The sequence below is a fragment of the Sus scrofa genome, chromosome 1, assembly GCF_054392235.1.
Source record: "Sus scrofa isolate SSC_HxYL_T2T_F1_AM1 chromosome 1, Sscrofa_HxYL_maternal_Yorkshire_Landrace_v2.0, whole genome shotgun sequence".
In the NCBI taxonomy this organism is placed as follows: Eukaryota; Metazoa; Chordata; class Mammalia; order Artiodactyla; family Suidae; genus Sus; species Sus scrofa.
In genome coordinates, this window is record NC_139383.1 from 170,814,077 (window position 1) to 170,835,726 (window position 21,650).

The 21,650-nt window shown below is 40.7% G+C and overlaps 2 protein-coding genes across 6 annotated transcripts in view; one reads left to right on the top strand and one right to left on the bottom strand.

Moving 5' to 3' along the window:
- Positions 1 to 15,580, bottom strand: part of CDH20 (cadherin 20) — a 208,220-nt gene extending 192,640 nt beyond the window's left edge. For both annotated transcript variants that reach the window (XM_013993290.3, XM_084977335.1), the window contains exon 1: positions 15,179 to 15,580. The gene's annotated coding sequence lies outside the window, so the exon portion shown is untranslated. The remainder of the gene's footprint in view (positions 1 to 15,178) is intronic.
- Positions 1 to 21,650, top strand: part of LOC102165284 (uncharacterized) — a 780,066-nt gene that overhangs the window by 191,501 nt on the left and 566,915 nt on the right. Inside the window, exons 4-5 of one of the 4 annotated variants that reach the window (XM_084977349.1) lie at positions 3,149 to 3,242; positions 13,462 to 18,056. The exons of 2 other annotated variants lie outside the window; for them this stretch is intronic. In XM_084977349.1, coding sequence (XP_084833475.1) covers positions 14,959 to 15,660 — 702 coding nt within the window. In that variant the 5' untranslated portion in view covers positions 3,149 to 3,242; positions 13,462 to 14,958 and the 3' untranslated portion in view covers positions 15,661 to 18,056. Of the gene's footprint in view, positions 1 to 3,148; positions 3,243 to 12,528; positions 12,639 to 13,461; positions 18,057 to 21,650 lie in introns of those variants that run through there. One more of the 4 variants, XR_014816054.1, reaches the window with a different exon arrangement.

Genomic DNA, 21,650 nt, shown 5'->3' on the forward strand with positions numbered 1-21,650 from the left:
AAAAATGGCAGTGGAGAGAATGTAAAGCAGTAGAATGGAGAGAAAAACCTTTCTTTGGATTCTTTGGATATTTTCTAAGACTTGACAGCAAAAAAACATTGCTAAACAACGTGAAATTCATTGGCCACCAAAGCAGTACAGAGGCACCTTGGCAGGGAGGGAAGAAGGGGAAACACTGAATGGTTCTGGCAAGCACAACAGCATGGGGCTGGAATCCAGTCTCAGGTTAGAAAACTACTATGTGACCACTGGGAATGTCATTTAAACTCAGCAGATTCGAACAGCATTCAGGGATTCCTCAAGGCTTGAGTCAGTCTAAATGTGACAAATACAATAATAAACTTTATTGGCTGAAATGTCACTTTTATGGACTAAACGTATATGTCTGCTTCAAATTTACATGTCGAAACCCTATCCACCCAGAGTGGCTGTATTTGGGATAAGGAAGTAATTATGTTAAAAGAGATCATAAAGGTAGAGCCCTGATCAGATAGTGTCCTTGTAAGAAGAGACACCGGATCTCTCTCCTTCTATCCTGTCCTCTCTCCTACTCACCTTTTTCCCCTCCCCTCTTCTCCATTTCTCTCTCTCTCTCCACACACACACACACACACACACGCACACGCACACACGTACACGCACACGCACACACATACGCATGTACACATGCACATGTGCACATGCACACAAAGAAGAGATCTCCTAGGGGAAAGCTTGATCCTGGATTTCCATTTTCTCCACCCAACCTGTGCTCTTTTGTTATGGCAGTCTGAGCAGTCTCATATATGACCTTTGCCCTGATTCTCTAGTCATCCATTTACATCATCGGCTCATGTTTCTTGGTGAAGATATAAACCAAATTACATTGTGGCAAGCTACAATATGAGATTGATCAAAACATCCAATTTTCTTTTCTTTTATCACATGCATGCGGCAGTTTAGAGGTTTATATAATACTTTGGCCTTATTTAGGATGTTGCTGCATTTGGTTTTTAGTCTTGGTGTGGAGAGATATGGCGTGAATGAACATGTTCTAATTCTAAGCACAGAACCTGTAGGTACTGAATCTATAGATATCCATGGAGAAATAATTGTCTCTGTACTGTGTAGGAGTGAATCTCTAAAAAGTGCTTGCTAACAACAGTGAAAGGGCATACTTCTTTACATGGCAAAAACAGAATGGAGTCATTATGGAATCTGTTGGAAACACTCATTAAGAACTCAAATTCCTTCTAAATTAGCCAATTTCCTTCTCATCCTGAGAAGACGTATTCAGAGAATGACTGTACTTTAGGTTCAACTTGTAAATTAGCATTTCAAACTGCTAATGGTTAATGAATTTCTCCAGTTTTCCCCAGAAAGTGCCAATCTCTAGGACCTGAATCCACCTGCTCATTTTGGATTTGGGTTGGCTTTGCTAGGCTGAGGCAGATGGTACTAGTCAAACATAAGATTTTTTAGCTGGTAGGGCACAGAGAACAGATTTGCCAAAATGCCACCTGGTGCCTGGAATTCAGAGATGGGGGCCATGGTTAGTTGTACTGGTAATTCTGATGTTTCTCACAGCTACTCCTAAAGAGCATACATTTCAACCCCTGCAGTCTTCAACCTTTAAAGTACAGCCCACATGCAGCTTAAAAATAAATTTCCTTTCACCAACACTGCACAAAGCTATACCTAGATTCCAAGGAGTAAACATAAAATGTAGTTATATGAATTTTTAAAAAGCTGAAAACATTCCCTTTTTCACACAGTTCTGTTTTACTGCTTCCTCCCACCACCCTTCCTAACTTTCCTTTCTCATATCCTGGCTCTTGTTCCCCTCACCTTCTACCTTTGTGGCCCCTCCTTTCCTGAAATGGCAGGGACCATCTGGAGTTCTTATTTTTCCAGGACTGTGCTCATCAATGAGCTGAGGGGGTGTGTGGATTTAGAACATTCTTAGCATTGAATTGGCGCAGCAGAAGGTTTCAGAGGTATCATAAAGCACAGGCCTTTGGAGTTGATTCAGAGCTCTGGGTGGGGAACTCTGGGCCATAGAAAAGGCAAACACCATGTCTCTGCTTTGAAAGAGCTGTGACTCAGCTGGGGCAGAGAAAATATATACCTGAGACAACCACCATCATTGATGAAAAATGGCATCAAATATGGTGCAGAAATGTAATTTAGTGCAAGGGAAAAGAGCAAAGTTTTGAGATTGGCACAGAAAAATTTATGATTAGTTGTGGTCTCATTCAGGAAGATAAGTTTTGTGTCATCTTTTGGAAAAAAGGATCAGAGATAGGTTTCCAAAATGTGGTCTCCTCAAGAAGTGGGGGTGACTTGAGCAAGGCTGTGGCAGAAACAGCTCCTAAAGTGGAAGATTAAGGAAAGTGACTTCTCTGACATGGAATGTCTATACTTTCATTTAAAAACATTTGTTGAAATCCAAAATGTTCCAGTGGACCAATAATATGAAATCAGTTATAGCCAGAAGAAGGGTTGTTGGCAGATGGTGCTGAAAACATGAACTAGCACATGTGAAATTAATTTGCAAAGGCAAGACTCTCTTCACCCAGGAGGTATCTTTATTGCTATAGTCATCAAGTAATGAAACTATATTGGGTTCTTTAAATGCATGGAACACTGGAGTGAGGACAGTTGATAATAATTGGCCAAAAGCCACCATGGATTTTAAGAAAACAGTAGCAATATATCCATCTGAAAAGGAAGAAAAACATGGTCTGTGGAATTTCTCAAAGTCTCTAAAAAGCTACATGGGGAGTTTCCCCTCCTAAACAATATTGAGAAAAATCTAGGTTATCTTGGAGGGAGGCCATGTGAGAAGAGGGTAGAGAAGAGATAATGTGGCTGCTCCAAGGAAGATCATTATTTCAGGTTTATTGACAGCATCTCATCTCCTTAATTATTGACAGCATTCACTTTGCATGCACAGAATCCTTTCAAAACAATTCATATTCCAACTTGCCTTAGAACCAGAGCAATATTTAAGAGAGATAGTGTTTTTGTTTTTGTGTTTTGGAAAACGGTAAACAGTCTGGGATCTGTCAGACCTAGAGTTGTGTCAATGGGGCAAACACTTTCTGAGTTAACCCTCTCCACACCTCCTCCTATTTCTTTCCCTCCAACCACACATTAATGAAATCAGAGGAGCTCTAACAGGAAGCGAGAACAAGAATACAACCAATGAATCATCATGTTATCTGATGAACTCAGCAGAAAGTAGGGCCACCACTGGTCTGGTGAGTATGGCCTGCAAGCCCCCTGGGGACAAGAAGGGAGGAGCTGAGCTAAGAAAGGAGGGGGAGCAAGAATTTCTTAGGCTTGGGTGTCTAGACTTCATTTGTGAGACTTCCTTACTTCTTAAAAACCGAATTGCTAGATCCTCAGGCTTACCTGTACTCAAGTCAAAGGCCCAAAACACTTCCCTGGTCAACTATAAGTGGCTTGGAATCATTTAAGATTTCATGTAATCCAGATCTTCTGTTCTCTCAATTAATGTAGATGATGATCATTGAATTAAACGGTGCAATTAACCTCATATCTACCTAGATTCCCCTTTTATGCCAAGCCTTAAAGAGAAATGTATGTGTCGAACTTGCATTTTATTTTAGTATTTTTGTGTTCCTTGAAAAATTCTACTTATGCTCATAAATAAAGAATACTTGTCAGAAGCTATGCTTTTCAATTTTTTAAAAAACAATTTTTTCTGGGCTTCTTCCATAAATTGTTTATTGTTCAATATGGCTGTGACTTTTCAATGCAGTTACTTATTTTTGATGCCTTCAATTTGGCTTAAATATTTCTTTTACCCAGCACCAAATGTATGAACGCTTTCCTTTTATCTTAAAGATGGGAGGGTTATCTTTAGTATCTTCTGTAGTACATTAATAGAGGGGGATTGGGATGAGAAAGGAAGGGTAACATCTCTTTAAATTGAAGGCTGCATGTCATAATGAAATGAACTCCTGTTAGTGATGCATTTCCTCTCTACCCTATGATATATAAGGCCATGCCTCAGTGGTCACTCTCTTTTTTCTTCTATACATCACTTACTCCTGACCCAGTTATTCAGATGTCTTAGCCAGTGACTTAAGGCCAGCTACATTTCTCAAAACTATGAATGAGGATAGACATCGATGCCACATGGCTTTGGACACACACTGACTCAAGGAACTTGAAGTCCAGGGTCGATACTGGCAGCAGCATTTGCCTGGTACATTCTTGAATGCTTGTAGGATGTCTGTTCCCCAGGTCAATTCCTAATTTATTCTATCCAAATTCTCTGAATAAACTTACATTATGGGTAGCTCACATATGACTGAGGAGTGCTTTCATGGTTTCACACTATATTCTGTATTTCTTTGAGTTGTAGAGATTATTTCCCATGACTCATGCTCATTTAGAAGACACCTTCATTCTTGATTTAGAATATTTCCTACCATGAAGTATATTGAGAACACTGTCTTTATAAAGGTTTCTCCCTATGGAATAATGTAAAAACCTAGGGGGAGATTTGTGAATAAAACATCAGTGTGCTGAGCCACATTCCACCTCACAAAGTCTTCTTCTTCAGGCCACAGTCTGACATGGTGGAAGGATACCCTGATGAGTACATTTATGGTAAGAGGCTCAGCAAGGTAGTTATTTTAGACCTGAGCCTCGGTGGGCCATGGACATACAGCTCAAGACTACTTGATTATCAGCAGATGACCCCAATCATCCACAGATATTCAATAGGCTCTTCTTGGTGCTGCAAACTACTGAACCTCCTGCCTTTTGGCAAAACAACCACCCCAAAGAGAGCTACACAAGATTCTGTTTAAGTCCCATGATAATGCTTGGACCCCCTCCTACAACTGCCTTGATGCTTTGTGAGAATGGTAAATACAGAATTATGGACTTCAGTAAGTGCTGAAGTACATCTAAGCACCAGGGTAGCATAAGTTTAGAAAGCAAATGCTCCGGAGTGTTTTAAGTCTTTAGTTGACTGTTGTCTGGAATGGTAGGCATAGAGTAGTGCTGTCTATGATCAGGAAGTCACCAGATTTAATTTTCAAAATTGAAATTATAGTCAACTAAATCTGAGTTACAAATGGGCTGAATTCAGTGCTCTCTGGCAGAATGGGCTAGAGATTTTCACCATTATCTTGGCACTGAAAGAATAAAGGCAGAGAAAATAGTTTTGAAATCAGTTTGATTTTATGACATATCCAACAAGATAATTGTAAGACAGAAGATCATCCAAAAAGATAATCATGATCAGAAGAGAGCACAATCTCTAAAGATATAATTGTCTAAATCCTTGATCATTAGAATGTCCTAAATTCATGGAAATTCAAAGTCCTATTTTCACATTAATACTTTCAGCCTGGAGGCCTGGTTCAAATTCTCTTACAAAATAGTGTGTGAAATTCCAATACCAATCTTTCTTCTAAAGATATCTTAAAAAACTCTAAAACCCCTATTTTACTTATTTACTTAAAGTCAACTCAGCAATTTTGCACTATTTGAAGGGAGCAACATCATGGATAATAGAAAACAACAAATAATTTTTAAAATGATGTATTTTAGCCTTTGGAAAGTGTTTTAGGTATTTGCATTTAAATAGCCATATATCTCAAACTTTAGAAATTGCCAACATTTCAAGCAAAATAGTGTACTCCTGCTGAAAGGGTGAGATGGTGTGCCATAGCAGTTATAAAACAGATTTTGTAACTGAAGACTGATTCAAGTTCCACAAGTCAGGCTGGAATTACTAGCTGTGTGAGCCTTGATAAGTTATTTAACTTCTCTCTGATTGAGTTTCCTCAGTTACAAAGTGTTGATGCTACCAGTCCATACTTTATTGGGTTCTTATCAGAAACAGATGGGATAATGCTGGGGATGTGCTTTACACAGTGCACAGCACATAGGAAGTGACTCTTATTCTATATGGCACGTGCTAAGATTCTCTCTCCTGCTTTTTCTATTCTGTTTACCCCAGAGGCTCTGAATATATGGATTAGAGAAAACATAGTTCTTGCTTTTATTAAGAGATTTATACAGAGTAATTTACAAGGTCAATAATAGCCTATAAGAAAGAATTCATACACACCGAGGGCTTGAAAGAATCCTGGAGAACATCTGGTTCATTTTCCCACCTGCTTGGGCTCAAATTCTTCCATAGGACAGTCATCTCCACGTTTTCCTCTGACAACTGAGAACTCATGAGTTCCCAGGGGAGCCCACTCCAGTGTAGGACAATTCATCATTAGGAAGCTCATCATTATGCTGAGATAACATTTGCTTCTCTGTGTTTTCCATTCAGGGGCCCTGGTTCAGTTTCCCATGTCAATGCAGAATGAATTTATTTTCTGTTTCACATAAAGATACTCCAGATACTTGAAGATGACTATTATGGTATCTCTAAGCCTTTTCTATGTCAGTTCTGCCATTTTAAAGACCTTCAGCCATTCATCTGAAAGTCATGTTTCTGAGCCCCTCATTGGACAATGCTATTTTCTATAGATATGGCTCAGGTAGCATGTGATGAGTAGAACATAACAGGATATCTCAGGCATGATATTGGGTCCTGGGAATGTAAAGATGAACAGGAGGGTTCCCATTCCTGCTGTCTTGGAACCTTATGTCTAGTGGCATTTCTGGGTACTATGGCTTAAAACTTTTTCAACCATTATATTGATCATTACTGGTGCAAAAATATGATCACAGCACTCTTTTGACCCCCAGTTTGGGCCCCAAAGTAAATCAGTTTATTAGGAACAGACCAGATATTAATAAGTGCATGTTGATTTAAGAATTTTTTCTCCTAAAGTCTTAAATCATCTTTTTTTTTTCTTTTCTTTCTTTCTTTTTTTTTAGGGAACTTAGGGAGGTTCCCAGGCTAGGGGTTGAATCAGAGCTACAGCTGCTGGCCTACACCGCAGCCACAGCAACGTGGGATCTATGCCACATCTGTGACCTGCACCACAGCTCATGGAAATGCCAGATCCTTAACCCACTGAGAAAGGCCAGGGATCTAACTTGCATCCTCATGTTTACTTGTTGGGCTTGTTAGTTGCTGAGCCACTACGGGAACTCTCTATCTCAGTTTTAAAAACAAATCATCTATAATGTGGCTAACATAACTATGAGACTTATTGGTATTATTATTATTTAGAAAATGGATGACCTAACCTTAAGTTGAAAAATGTGTGCTAAATAAGCAACACATGGAGGTTTAACTTTGCTCTATGGCAGTGGTTCTCAATCAGGGGTCATTTTGCTCCCTCAAGGGACATGTAACAATGCCTGGAGACATTTTTGGTGTTCACAATTGAGAGGAGACATTTTTGATGATCACACTGGCACCTACTGGGTAGAGACTAGGGATGCTGCTGAATGTCCTACAATGCACAGGACAGCTCCTTTTCACCCCTCAAATAAGCAATTAAGAATTATATGGCCCCAAATGTCATTAGTACCAAGGTCAAGAAACCCTGATAAAGTGAAGGCAGTGTAACTGCATCATTAGGACTCCAAACTTGGGAACCAGAGAGTCCTGGCTTTGAAATCTGCCCCCGGTGACCATTTAACCCTGTGCCTCAGTTTCTGTGTCTGCAAAATAAAGATGATAATGATAATGATTTCCAAAAGATTAATGAGGTTGGGCATGTGAAACACTCAGCACAGTGTCTGGCATAGAAGAGAGACCTAAATAAATGGTGGTTATTTTTATTGCCCTGTCTGCTTTCTCTCTGAATGCAACACATTTTAATTGACACAAGTGAACTATATAGAGGTGTGCAAAGAAATGGATAGCGCTTATATATCATGAAGAAATCTGTTGTTTTCCTGTGTTTAAAGAAACGAGCCCAGAAATTTGATCTCCAGACGTTTGCCAGCCCCATGAATTGAGAGATAGCCTTTGTGCTTAGCTGCCTGAAGTATTCCACTGAGATGCTTAACTGCCAAATGGATTAATTTTTTAATGACTACTCAAGGATTTTATTTCCAAAAATGAGTAGGCCTTTAGACTGAAATAAATGTTCCCAATATAGTTGAGATGAGAGCATAGACTAAGGATAAAGGAATATACAACTATAAAACTTCAAAACTATAATGTTAATGAAGATATACGTTGATTGCTAGATATTATTAGCTTTAAATAAAATTTGTAATGAGATTAATGATAGCACAAAAACCTTATTTAATATTATTTATAAAGATGAACATCTTTAGGGGTTCTTGCCAGTTTGTGCAAAGTATAGCACAGATTTAGAGTCTTACTTAATATCCAAAAAAACCCCACAAAAACTTACAAGACAACATGTTCTCAAATGTGGCTTCTTCTTTCAATGATGTGATGATGGTGCCTTTTCAAATTCATGTTTCAAATGAGGCTTTAGGCGTAGGGAATCAAGGGATTTAAAAAAGAGATATATTGGAAATTAACAATACAAATAAAAAGAAAATAAGGGAACCTTTGGGTTTGTATATGAGTGGGCATAGTGATGGCTGTAACGTTCAGCTGGCTTTTCCCTCAACCTTAAAAGGCGGTAAGTAGGTGTTACTACCCATTCTAAATGTCTAATAGAAACTTCTGCACAGAGAAAGATCTTAGATGCAAAGATTGAGGATTCACTTCCATCTGTTTTGATACTCTTATCAGAGTACTAATAGTGCTTCAAATTAAAGAACATGTATTGCTTTAGAAATTACTTCTAAATGAAATTCCTTTAGCCAATTTCTAATTAAAATGCTAAATGAAATTACTTCTGTTGGTATTTGAAAGCAAATTATGGTCAGTTCATCAATTCTTCATAATATGTGCAATTAATCTCATATTAGGAATTGATAGGGACTCAACATCGTCTTTATAAAATGAAACAATGTAAGAATTAATATGATATAAAATATATATTGTTCCTTCAGGAAAATATTATGTATACAATATCTTGAACCACAAATTTTAATAAATACATCTAAAATACTTATACCCAAGTATACAGTTAAAATGTGCATCATTGGATTTATGCCACCTACTGTATAATAAATTCTGTTTTCATTTATTGGAGGATGTGAAAACCAAAGTTTGGTTCCATCCAAAGACAGCAGCTAAAGAATAAGCAAGCTCCACTGCACATGTTCCTATCCTATTTTGCCCACAACCTTAGCTCTCATCCTGGTAAACAACTGCCTCTGGGAACAAGGAGTAATTGAATCTTCATGCTAATTCTAGCCTGGTTTTCTCTTGACTATTAGCTCCCAATTATGTCAAAATATTACACTATGTACTGTTCTCTAGGAAGAAACTAAGACCACCTTGTTCATTCAAACCGGTCAGTTCTAAAAGGGAAAAAAAAAAAAAAAGCCTGATGACTTACCTATAGACATTTCAGTTTGTTATGGGTACCTGTTTTTCATTTTTTGTGGAAAGTCAACAAAGCTTTTTTAAGTTATAAATCAGGTGCAGGGTCAGATAAGTGAAGTGTATTGGTCACAAGTAATGAGATGTTGAACACTGCTGCAATTGCGTGGTTGGGCCTGATCATTTGGCCATATGCCAATCAAACTTCTATGACAACAAGAAGTAGCCATTGCCATGGAATGAAATTATTATTTCTTTGAATATTCTTTAATTAGTTGCCACAGCAGAGAATATGCAGCCATTTAGTCATAATTGGTCTAATAGACAGTTCTTCAAGAGTAAAATCTGTGTGATGACTTCTCATGAGTAATCACCATTTGGTGAAGTGCCATCTTTATTATGAAGAGATACTGTGCATTTTTAACTTACATATACATAAACACATTCACTATTTAAAAAACTAAAAAAAGGAAAGCCTTTAAGTTTTTCCTCTTTTCTTACCTCCCTCTTATTGACAACACCAGAATATTATCCATAATTATGACTATTGGTCATAGGCATATCTTGCCAGTTTAGAGAATTTGAAGCAACAAAGATCATTCAAGTATTAGACTTATAAATTAATCTATCTTGGAAATTCCATTAATTCAATTTTCCTTTCCTTATAAAAGCCAAAATTCACACATATTTATTGAGCATCTATTATGTGTATGATTCCAGCTAGGAGCTATGGAACTATGAAGAAATATCTCTAAAGAAGGAGGTAGAAGATACCTCTTTACTCTTAATGTTGTCATGACATTTGTTGGAATAAGTTAGACTTTGGAATGATTATATTGTCAAACATTCTTATAAACAGCAAAAATACTTCCATTTCAGGCATGCTGTGCATGTCTTTGACATTTGTACTTTGCGTGGTATTTCACATGGCCAGCCCTACTGCTCTGGAAGAAGAAATGAGCAGTATTGTTATAACTTTATTTTACATATATTTAAAAGACCTAACAGTTTATAGCTTCCCTTACTCTTTTATTGTAGTTATTCACTGATGTGTTTCCATACCAAATATTCTCTCTTTTATGATTCTTTAAACTTAGAAAAATTACATGTATCTTTAGGCTAATTGGACCATTTTTGTTTTGCATCACACTTGAGTAATGCTTTGAGTTGAATATTCTTAGGGTTCTAAAATTAAGTTTATCCATGTGTAATTAGGAATGTTCTCAACTAGACAGCCCTGGTTAGCAAGAGATTGGCAGATTACTCTGAAAAACTATTTAGCAAACCATGAACTGCAATTAATTGGAAAAAGGCTAATTTTTTCTTTAAAATGGGTTGTTTCCATAATTTAAAGTGGCAATACGATTTTTTTCTATTTTTAATTCCTATAGACATTTTGTAAAAGTACAACTTTGTCTTCTGAAAGCTCAATAGTTCCATAATTTTGCACCACTAATGCTTTTTAACACTTCAGTAAGTATTCTTCCTTTGCAATCCCTTTTGATTCATGATGGATAAAAGAAACTAAAGGTTAGTAAGGATAGTTTTGTACCTCTTAAACAAACTGAGACAAAATTAATATCTCGAAGAAACCAAGTAGTTTTCTTTGTGAGACTTTATGACCTTATGTAATTTATTATGCTCTCATTATAACATAGTGCTTTTATTCCCAGAACCATTATACTTAGCATTGACACTTAAAAATGTTCTTTTTTAAAATTCAAATAATGAGAACTTTGCTCCATATTCTATGTCAATATTGGGATTCAGGGAGGGTTTGAACCTAATGAATACATGGTTTTTCTTTTCTTCCTCCCCAGACACCCAAATACTTAATGCTCTCTATAGTCTCTAACTCATTTCTTCATTGCAGGAGTCTTTTGAGATGGGATTTATGACAGTGCCATCTTTTAGTAAATAACAATAAGTCACAGTCTATTGCCTATAATAACTGTAGATGCTCAGCAGCTTCAAATCACCTTTATCACTTAAAATACGTTTTGTTTCTAAATTAGTATGAAAGTACAGAGGAGGTTATTTCTTCAATTAAGTGTAAAAGATTAATCACTAGGCAATTTGTTTCACAATAGAATATAATTAAATGGCAAAAAGGGAATATTTTAAACCTTACATGTCCATGAAAAAACTATTGGAGAAGCACAAAAATCTGGTGCTATTTGTGTATATTTTGATTGAGCTGACACGAAGGTTTGCACATAACAAATCTATTAATTAATACTAGAGTTACTGAATATATCTCTTCCTACTGTAGTTTCCTATGCTGATTCTAGAAGATGAGAAATTTTGTCCATAGTCAGAATAGAGGCTGGAGGGAGAAAAGTGGCAGCAATGGATTTCAGATCCCCAGTGTTCTCACTGTTCTGGGGATAGGAATATACTTTAAAAAAAGAAAGAAAGAAAAAAAAAAAAACTGGGATTTTTCCAAGTAGCATCAGAGTGAAACAAATGAAGATAAAAGTGATATGTTACTTTTCTATTTCTCCCTTGCTCTTATTTTCACTGATCTGCACTCCTGATTACAACACCACCAGATCAGAATGAACAATCAACTGTCTAATTATTCTAGTCACACCAGCCCACAATGAAATCTTTATTCCGTGTTTACAGCAATCTTTGGCAGAGGCTGTCTTGCTGTTTCTAAACTAAGAAGAACTGCCCTTTGGCTCCTCTCGGCATCAGCTGCCTTGGTTTCAGCCTTGGGTGCCAATAATCAGACTTCTTCTTCTTCCAAAGTGGACTTTTTTTTTAGGGTGAAAAGACCTATTCTCATCACCCCCCCATATATTCTGGCTGATTTATGTTCTAGCCACTGCAGCTCTTCCTTCCGTATCTCTTTACATTTTTCCTTTCTCCATAGAACACCACCAGGCAAAGCCCTATTTTAAATCCGAAACTGTAAAAAATGCTTAACTAAACAGTGCTCACTACTATGAGGGAAAGAAAAATACAACTACTGGTTTACGAGTAGAGGGAAGTCAAGGAAATCCCTCCCGCTTTTCTAAGCTGCTAATTTTCTAGCTCAAAAGGCATTCAATAACTTCTCCACCAGGGGAAAACATACGCACTTTTCAGTGGCTTTCTTGATTACTTCCAACTATTTACTTAAATTCACTAACAGCTGCACATCTCTGAGAAGCTTCAGAACTTGGGGAATATTTACAAATACATAAGGGGCTGAGAGAGTACATCTGAATCTCTTTGAGATGACAAGGGGAAACTGTTGCACTATACAGACCGAGAGAGAGAAGTTAACAGCAATCCAAAGGTAAGAGGAAGGCAATACCTTTATGAAAGGGAGGAGGGCAGAACAACTTGGTTAGCCCTCTTTGGACCACCTCTTTGACTTCCTGCATCTGAGAGCAGGCAACAGCCAGTGCTGGGTCTATTGCCCATACTGCTCAACTGTTTTTTGGTTTTTTTCCCCCAGAAGAACATTTCCCTGCTCTGCAAGGATGATGGCATCTTTCCTCCCATTCTAGTCTCCAAACCTTGTGTGATGGTTCCCCTAACAACCCTTTCATCTTGCCTCTCAGCCCTCAGTACTTACTACATTCCCATTGCCTCCCCTGTGAGAACTGGGTCATAAAATTTTACAGGGGAGAAAGGTAGAAGGGGGCGTTTCAGTAGTATAAACACTGATTAAATTCCTAGGCAACTCTCCCCAAATGAAAGATAATTTTTCTACAAGTATGCACAAGAATGTCAAGAATGCTAAGTCATTTTTATGCTTGTACTTTCCTTTTCCATTTTAATTTTACACTGCCACATGGCACTTATGCTAAAAATGTGTCTCCGTAACCTGCAGTATAGCAAACTTTTCACAAAACATTAAAATTGCGTATTTTATAGACTGCCCTTTCCCAGGATGCTCAAAGCATTTGGGGGGATAAGAAATTAGATCATCTCACCACAACTGTCTTATTAGAAAGGCATGGATACTCAGTGAGTTGGCAAATAGGGATAATCAGAAGCACTAGCAAAGAAAGGTCATACCAAAGTCAGTGGCAACAGCCTAAGCAGACTCAGAGCTTGTTTCCAATTTATACTTCCCATTTGCTCTTCATTTGTCTCTCTTTTTTCTTTGGCAGGAAAGGATGTGGCCAGCAAGGAGGCTTGACCTCACCTCCTGTACTTGGCTTAACTCTGACATGCTGTTCTCCCACACCCTTGCCTTTTTTTTTTTTCTTCATCAGCTGGCCAAACCTGCACCCTGGAGCAGCTCTGACCAGGGGCCAAGCCAGGAGGAGGCAGCCCTAAGTGCCTTTGTGGCTGGAGTCTGCCCCTGACAGGTAACATATCCAGCGGGACTGCGAGAGTCACAATAAGAGAAAAATTAATTTTCACATTGTATAAATACAGGAACAGAAAAAGCTGGTCAAGTAAGGCTTGGAGATTGGCAATACCTCCACCATTCTGGAGGCAGACGAGGCTTAGGAAGGTAAACACAATTATAACGCTGATCTATAGCACTGGTTCAAACCTATTGTGAAGTTGGGACTTTTTGTTGTTTCTGTTGTTCTTAGGTAGATCCAGTTCTTTAAGCTGAGTCCCCGACACCGCCTCAGGTCTAAGGGGTCTGAGGGATAATTTTCTTTGGTGGAGAGGAGCATTAGAGGGGGTCAAGGGACATTTATGGGGGGAGAGTGGCAGACTCATTTTCCAGGCGACCTATAACAATCAGAAGATAAAATCCTTCTCGTCATTCGTGCCAATAACAACAGCGTTAATAATAGTAATAACAATGGCAATAATGCACCATAAACTCCGAATCTACCAGGCGACTCCCCTCAGTCCCCCCACTCCCCCACTCCGTGCTCTGCTGCCAGCCCTCTTACGTCTCTGCCTGGTCTTAGAAAAAAAGCGGTTGTGGCGCTGCCTCTGGGCTGTCCTCCAGGTTCCAGCCCTCCACCCCCGCCCCCGAGGTGGATAGCCCGGCAGAAGCATCTGCTTCAGCGTCAAGTCCAGCCTACAGTCTCCTCTTCTTGCTAGGGCAAGCTGGGATTCCGCGATAGCGTTTTCTTTACAAATCTGCAACTTTCACCCTATCAGACCCCTCGGCTCCCACTCACCCGCTGCTCTCCCTTTACAGCAACTACAGGGAGCAAAGCCTAAACAACCCGCGCGCAATTGAGAGCTTTCCCTGGGAGTGTCATGGCCCGGAGACAGGAAATCCGGGGAGTTGGCGATGTCCGGCAGGTGGCGGGTACGCGAGTTACCACCACATTTTCCCCCCTCACCCCCACACGAAATTGGGCGGGGGTGCAGCGCGAAGCGCCTACTTGGACCAGCCCCGAAGGCCCCTGAGCCTCCCTGGAACCTTGGTCTCTGGTCCCTCTTCCCGGAGCGCGTACTCGACTGGGGGACGCGACCAGCCCTCTCCCACCGTCTGCTGGAGGGAGGTGCAGCCGCCTCTGGGGCAAGAGACGGCGAAGCCAGGGCCGCGCGGCCCCGCAAGCCTTGCGCCTGGGTCTCCCGTTTCCATCACCCCGGCGCGCAGCCCCAGCTGCCAAGAGCGCCGTGTCCTCAGCCTGCTCTGCAGCGCTCCAGCTTTCAGAGAGCGGCCGCCCAGCCCAGGCAGCTCCTTCATGTCCCCTTTTCCTCAAAGTCCGAGGAAGTCTAACTCCGACCGGCTGGCAGGCTGGCTGCGGCGGCGAGTAGTTGCGGGGAGAGCGCGGTGCGGAGCCGGACCGCGCGCAGCGCCCCGGGGCAGCTTCCTAGGAGAGCGAGCTCCAGAGCCCTGCGCAGCCCAGCGCCCGGAGCCTGGGGACAAACACACGGGGGGCCCATCCAACCTTTCTGCTTTACCTGGTACGGCCGGCGACTCTCCGGGGACGTTCGGTCCAGACTCCTCTGAGGCAGGCGTCCAGCTCACATCGCTGCCTCCCCCACCGAGCAGCTGGTGTCCCGCTGGGTCTCTTCGCCCCAGCTCCCCGCGTTGCCCCCGCCCCCCACCCCCCTACCCCCTCCGTCAAAAGTGTCACAGCTTTTCTGCCTTCGGATCTTTCGCAAAGTGTCCGCGCGGTCTCCAGGAGTTGGGCTGCGATGCCAGGCGCGCCAACCCCGCTGATGCCCTGCCCCGCCCTCCCGCGGTCCCCTGCGCTCCGGCGTGCGTGGGAGAAGAGCCTCTCCTCACGGTCGGTCACCGTCCGCCGAGCTCCGTGCAGGGTCCGCTTCCCCTCCCTCGCGCCTTCCCCAGCCAGAGTGGCTGCCGCCTGCCTGTTCCGCGGGTCCTCATTCCTCTGCTCATGAATATTCTGACAGAGGCTAATGCCGTTGAAGTAAATTGAATTAGCCAATTGGTGCCAGGAATGTGCGATCCTTCCGTCTGAGGAGCTGTCTGGAACCCCACCAGAAGAAAGCAATTAGCGTCCGGTTGGCACCCTGTGGTTTAGACCAGTGAGGGGCAAAATGGGTTAATTCTTTAAATGCAGTTTAGAACTGCATTTAGATGTTTAAACTCCTCTGTTGGCTGAGAGAGTAAGGAAATGTTAAGCGAGAGAGAGGAAAGGGCAAGGGTGGGCGCGCTTCTACCCCCAAACTATGCTTGAAGGTGAAGTGACTTATTCTGCATAGATTATGAACTCTGGAAGAGGAGGTTGGTGAGAACAGTAAAAGACAGGAAAACAGGATTGGAAGGGAGATGTGTATCAACCTGGATTTAACTTTGACCTTGAGGATGCTGAGGACTCTAGTACTTTTCAGTCTGGGGCGGGGGGAGAGTTGGCAGAGAGAAAGGAAAAAATCTCTTTCCGCAAATGTTCATATTGCCTTCCTTTGTCCTCACAGCAAAGCTATAGAATTTTAAGTCTTTGGGTGAAGTAGGGATGGGGCAGAGGTTCCTTAAATGTCACAAGTTTCAAAGGTGGAAGCTGAGACCCCCCCCTCCCCCAATGAAGAGAGACTCTCAAATCACACAGCAACCATGACAGTGCCATTCTAGAAGGCAATTCCTAACTATAGACCAAGCATCTCCCTCTGGGGTCAAACAGACAGGATGGACAGGAAGAACAACCTCTCTCTTGTCCTGCCTCCTACTCTGGAATGCCTGGTTCTTCAGTTATTGATTATAACTTGGGTTTAGCCAGAGGGGGAGGGGGTGGGGTGCGGAGGGGGGTGGGGGGTGTTTTTGCCCAGTTCTGCATCGGACTCTTGCTTTATAATCTTCAATGTTTTTAAGATTTCCTCCTCCATCACTGACTTTCTAAATACAGAAAGTTATTTTGATTGAATTGATTGTTAGTAAATGATCTGTATGTATAAACAACCGATAAAACTGTACTTATAAGTTACCGATAAAATCCCCACGTGTGCCTGACCAAGGCAGTTGTGCCATATTTTACTAGGTTTAGCAAGTTGGAGCTTACAGTAATAACAGTGATTATTGTTAGAGCAGCTAATGTTTATCTAGAACTCTACATGTAACAGATAGGCATTAGAAAAGTCATCTTATTTAATCTTTGCAACTACTCCATTCGGTATACACTATTATTTCCCCATTTTAATAGATGAGGAAGGTGAAGCTCAGAAAGGTAAATCATGTGTCCAAATTATGTAGGTCATAAGTAGTGGAGACAAACTCTGATCCAAAGCAATCTAATGAATATGCTCGAGGCTTCAGGTCACCAGCAGCCTATACTCCCTCCTTATCTAAAAAGACAACAACAAAAATAAATAAATAAAAGAAGAGAAAAAAGTTAAAAAGAGAGCTAGTCTCTTGATGTTTTGTTGAAGTGATTTGTCTTTGTCCTTGATGATTAATTTCTTACCAAAACTTGGAGGGAGAAAAGAGGGTTTTTTGGAGGGGGATAGTTACTTTGCATGTTAACTTGATTGGGCCATAGGGTGCTCAAATATCTGGTCAAATATTATACTAGGTGTTTCTGTGAGGATGTTTTTGGATAAGATTAACATTTAGGAGTTCCCGTTGTGGCGCAGTGGTTGACGAATCCGACTAGGAACCATGAGGTTTTGGGTTGGATCCCTGGCTTTGCTCAGTGGGTAAAGGATCCGGTGTTGCTGTGAGCTGTGGTGTAGGTCACAGATGTGGCTCAGATCTGGCGTTGCTGTGGCTCTGGCATAGGCTGGCGGCTACAGCTCCAATTAGACCCCTAGCCTGGGAACCTCCGTGTGCTGCGGAGCGACCCTAGAAAAGGCAAAAAGACAAAAAACAAAAACAAAAAAACCCAAAAAACATTTAAATTGTTAGACTAAAACAGAGTGCCCCCCCCCCCCCCCCGTGTGGGTCGGCCTCATCGCATCAGTTGAAGTCCAGAATAGAACAAAATGGCTGACCCTCCCCTGAGTAAGAGAGAATTCTCCTGCCTGATGGCCTTGAAACTGAGACATCAACCTTGCAGATTTTGGACTTGCCAGTCTCTATAATTACATGAGTCAAATCCTTATTGTTTACCTCCTGTTGGTTCTATTTCTCTGGGGAGTCCTGACAAATACAGAATGGTTACATTTCATAAGTGCTATTATTTGTGAAACTTCCACGAATGTCTGAATATTTCCATCTCTCAACACATTGTCTTATAGGTAGTATATAATAAATATGTTTTTTTTACTTAAGGCTTTCCCAGACTTCTTATTAATAAAGGAGGAACTATGTATATATATATGTATAATATGTATGAAACATTATCGGATTTAAATAAAATTTTAATCTTTGAAGAACTGAAAAGTGGACTATAATAGATTGGCTTAAAACAAGATTTATGGATGTTGTATTAGGGGAAATATTTAATATTACAATTTTGGGGTAAGTTATCAGGTTAAATCTCTGAATTCAACAGTTGTTATCTATGAAATGCAAAATCCATTTCTTTTTTTTTTTTTTAACATTTATTTATTTATTTATTTTAAGGACCACTTGTGCTGCATATGGAAATTTCCAGGCTAGGGGTCAAATCCGAGCTACAGTTGCCAGCCTACACCACAGCCACAGCAACATGGGGTCCTAGTCCCATCTTCAACCTACATCATAGCTCACGGCAACACCAGATCCTTTGACCCACTGAGCGAGGCCAGGGATCAAACCCACATCCTCATGGATCCAACTTGGGTTTGTTACTGCTGAGCCATGACGGGAACTCCAAAGCACACTTCTATTCAAATATTTTCCATTGAATTTCACAGTTAAATCACTCAGAACAATTGAGGATCTGCCATATTTTCTTCTCTGAAACTATGGGTAGTGTAAAACCCTTTGTTAAAAAAAAAATATACTGATTTATCCATGAACTAAGCATTAAGATTTTCCTCATCACTATTCCTTCCTTACTCTCTTGGATCTTTCTTTTATGGAAAGTATCCCCTTAGGATTTAGAGGGAACATTTCACAGGAGAGTCTTCAGATGTTAGAATGTTTACTTATATGAATATGTTAATATGATTTTAGGACCCATAAAATGCTATCAGGATGAGTGCTTTCTGAATGTGCTCCAGAGTTGCAGTGGGCAGTGTTGGAGAAGGAACTCCAGAATTGGGGCTGGGACACTGGCACTGGGTGCAGGAGCTGGGGCGATCTTGGATCAGCCATTCACTTTCCAGGTGGACCTACTTGATACCTCTACAAAGTGAAAATAATAATACCATATTTATTGGGTGCATCGCTATCTACAAATCACTCTCCCTTCTGTTGTCTCATTCTACCCTCCTGGTAACCCTATGAGTTCAGCATTGGTATCCATTATTTAATTGATGAGGGATCTCAAGCTCACAGAGATTCAGTAACATTCACAGCTTCTCTTAGGTACAGACACTATAGGAACTTGAATCCAATGACAAAGTCACCTTCTCAGTGAAGTCATCTTTGACATCTCCCTCTGTCCAACCTTCCCTCTTGCTGCTGTGTGTGGAGCATCCACCCACCCACCCACACACATATACACACATTCTTTTTCCAGTAAAAACACAATCTCCCCCTTTGTACTCCCTTAGGACTTCTAAGATACACAGGAAACAGAACATAATGTGTTGTCTCTAGCTCTAATCAAAAGCCATCTGAAGTCAAGTCTCAAACTTTGTCATCATTTTTGTATCCCCAAATTTAGTCTAGTGGGAGGGGCCCAGAAAGCCCACTAACACTGGTTCTGTATGCTTTCGCAAATATGTCCCATTGACCTCACTAGGCTATTAGGATTAAATGAAATAGTTGGCAGGTGCTTTGGAAATTTAAAACACCATGTAATGATCTTCTTCTCCTTATCTTTCCCCTTCCCCTTCTTCTCCTTCACTTCTTCCTCTTTGTTATTAAAAAGTAGATTCAGAAATAAAATAATAATTTTATTCTTGACCTCTGGCTGATAAACTCCATGGATGAGAAAGCAGTTTGATAATTTTGTCAGCTACTGTTATTTAGGACATGGATGGATACGATTTGCTCACATTATAATTATCTGGTTAATAGTAGTACTAAACTGGCCCATTAAGCAAGAAGGTATTAGTCTGGGAAAGGTGAGTGAATGTGTGTGTGTGTATGCATGCGCATACATGCGTGTGTGTGCAATCTTTCTGCAGTTTTAAGAGTGTTCTCTGTGAATGAGCAGCTTCAGCCACAGCATATCTGTATTTCTCTAAGGAAGGGATGCTTTTCTCCTATGGGATGATCTTTATTAAGAGTTCCCAAGGTTGAAGAGTTAATGACAGAGCTGGGGCTCCTGATCCTTATTTGATGCTATTTTCACTACCCCACACTGACCCTGATTGGCAGCCACTGCCCATATGGTGTGGTTTATGGTTTTACAATTGAGATGAGTGATAAGCAGCTCAATACTTTGTTATAATTAGTCTCCTGAGTCAGCTAATACCCTTCTAATGCAATTTCATGATCTAGATTATTCAGTGTTACCCATTCAAGATATTTTTGGATTTAAAATGATTATTAGTAGAACTGGTGACAATGACACACTAAAAACACTTCTGTGGCTTCATAGCCTGTGTTACCATAAATATTCATTATGAAACAGTTGTTTTGGTTAAATATATACGCACATTCACAAAATCAGAAATTCCCATTAACCTATAGGTTCTTTATTTTTTCTGTGGCATTGATGTAGAAATCAAATGATGCTTCTAGACTGATTTACTAAGGCCATTCCAGGTTTCGTGTTACCTTGCTTTTGTTTTTGTGTGACACATACATTCATTCTGTCCTTTGAATTCATGGGCTAATCAGTGACTTTCATTCTCAGAAGAAATTGGTTCCCTCACTGTTGCTGCCTGTCAATTCATGTGTTTCACTGTGTTTATGAATATAATAGAGAAAAATGCACCCACCACCATCACTTCCAAGGAGAGCTAGCCATAGAAACATTCAGTACTTTTGACAGCATTCTAGAAGATGACGCTGCTGATCCATTCAGTTGAATTTGACAAACTTGAATACAGTGTCCTTGCTGTGGGCATGGTAAATGTTTCAAAGAGAAATAAAACCAGTGACTGCTCTCAAGGAGGTTATAATCTTGGAGAAGGCTTTATATTTAGCAAAGTAAGATCTAAGAACAGAACTGGATAGTTTCTATTAAAGAATGGTACATTAAGTGCTGTGGGAGCCCCGGGTAGAGCGAGATAATTTTCAGTGGAGAAAGGACAGAAGAATGTTCCATGGAAGCAGTGACGGTTGGGTTCTGAAGAATGGATATTCTTTTGCTGTGGAGAAAGGGTAGAGTGACCGTCAATGTTCAGGGGTGGAGGCCTGGGAAATCACAGGACGATTCTGAAGGACTGGTGTGATTGCAGTCAGCCCAAGTACACATGTGGTTAAAAGGACATAAAATGAGAAATGGGGGTGGAGCCCAGAGGGCCTTGGGTACCACATGGAAAAATATATATGTTTTCCCATAGGCAAGGAAGGAGGTATTGCTTTAGAGCCAGGGAGTGGCACAGCTACAGCTGTGTTGACATTTGAGTGTGGAACGTTTTCGGAGGTGGGAGACTGAAGGGATGAGGACCAGCTGGGAGACTTGCAGTAGCCAAAGTAAGATGAAATAATGGCCTGTACCAGGTATGTGGCAGCAGGACAGGAAAAGGGGAGTAGAGATAGAAAAATTTCATAGTATGTGTGTCCACAGTACATTGAAATAATGTTTTCTTCTGCCTAATCATGGATGCTCCTGTCTCAGTGAAACTCTCTGTTACACATACACACACCCCACATGTGCACACATGCATATATATGTACACAAATGCATGCACACGTACATGTGCAGTAGACACACAGTGAGCACCTCAAGAGTATGGTTGGCATTTTTTTTCTCTTTGTATTTCAGCACCT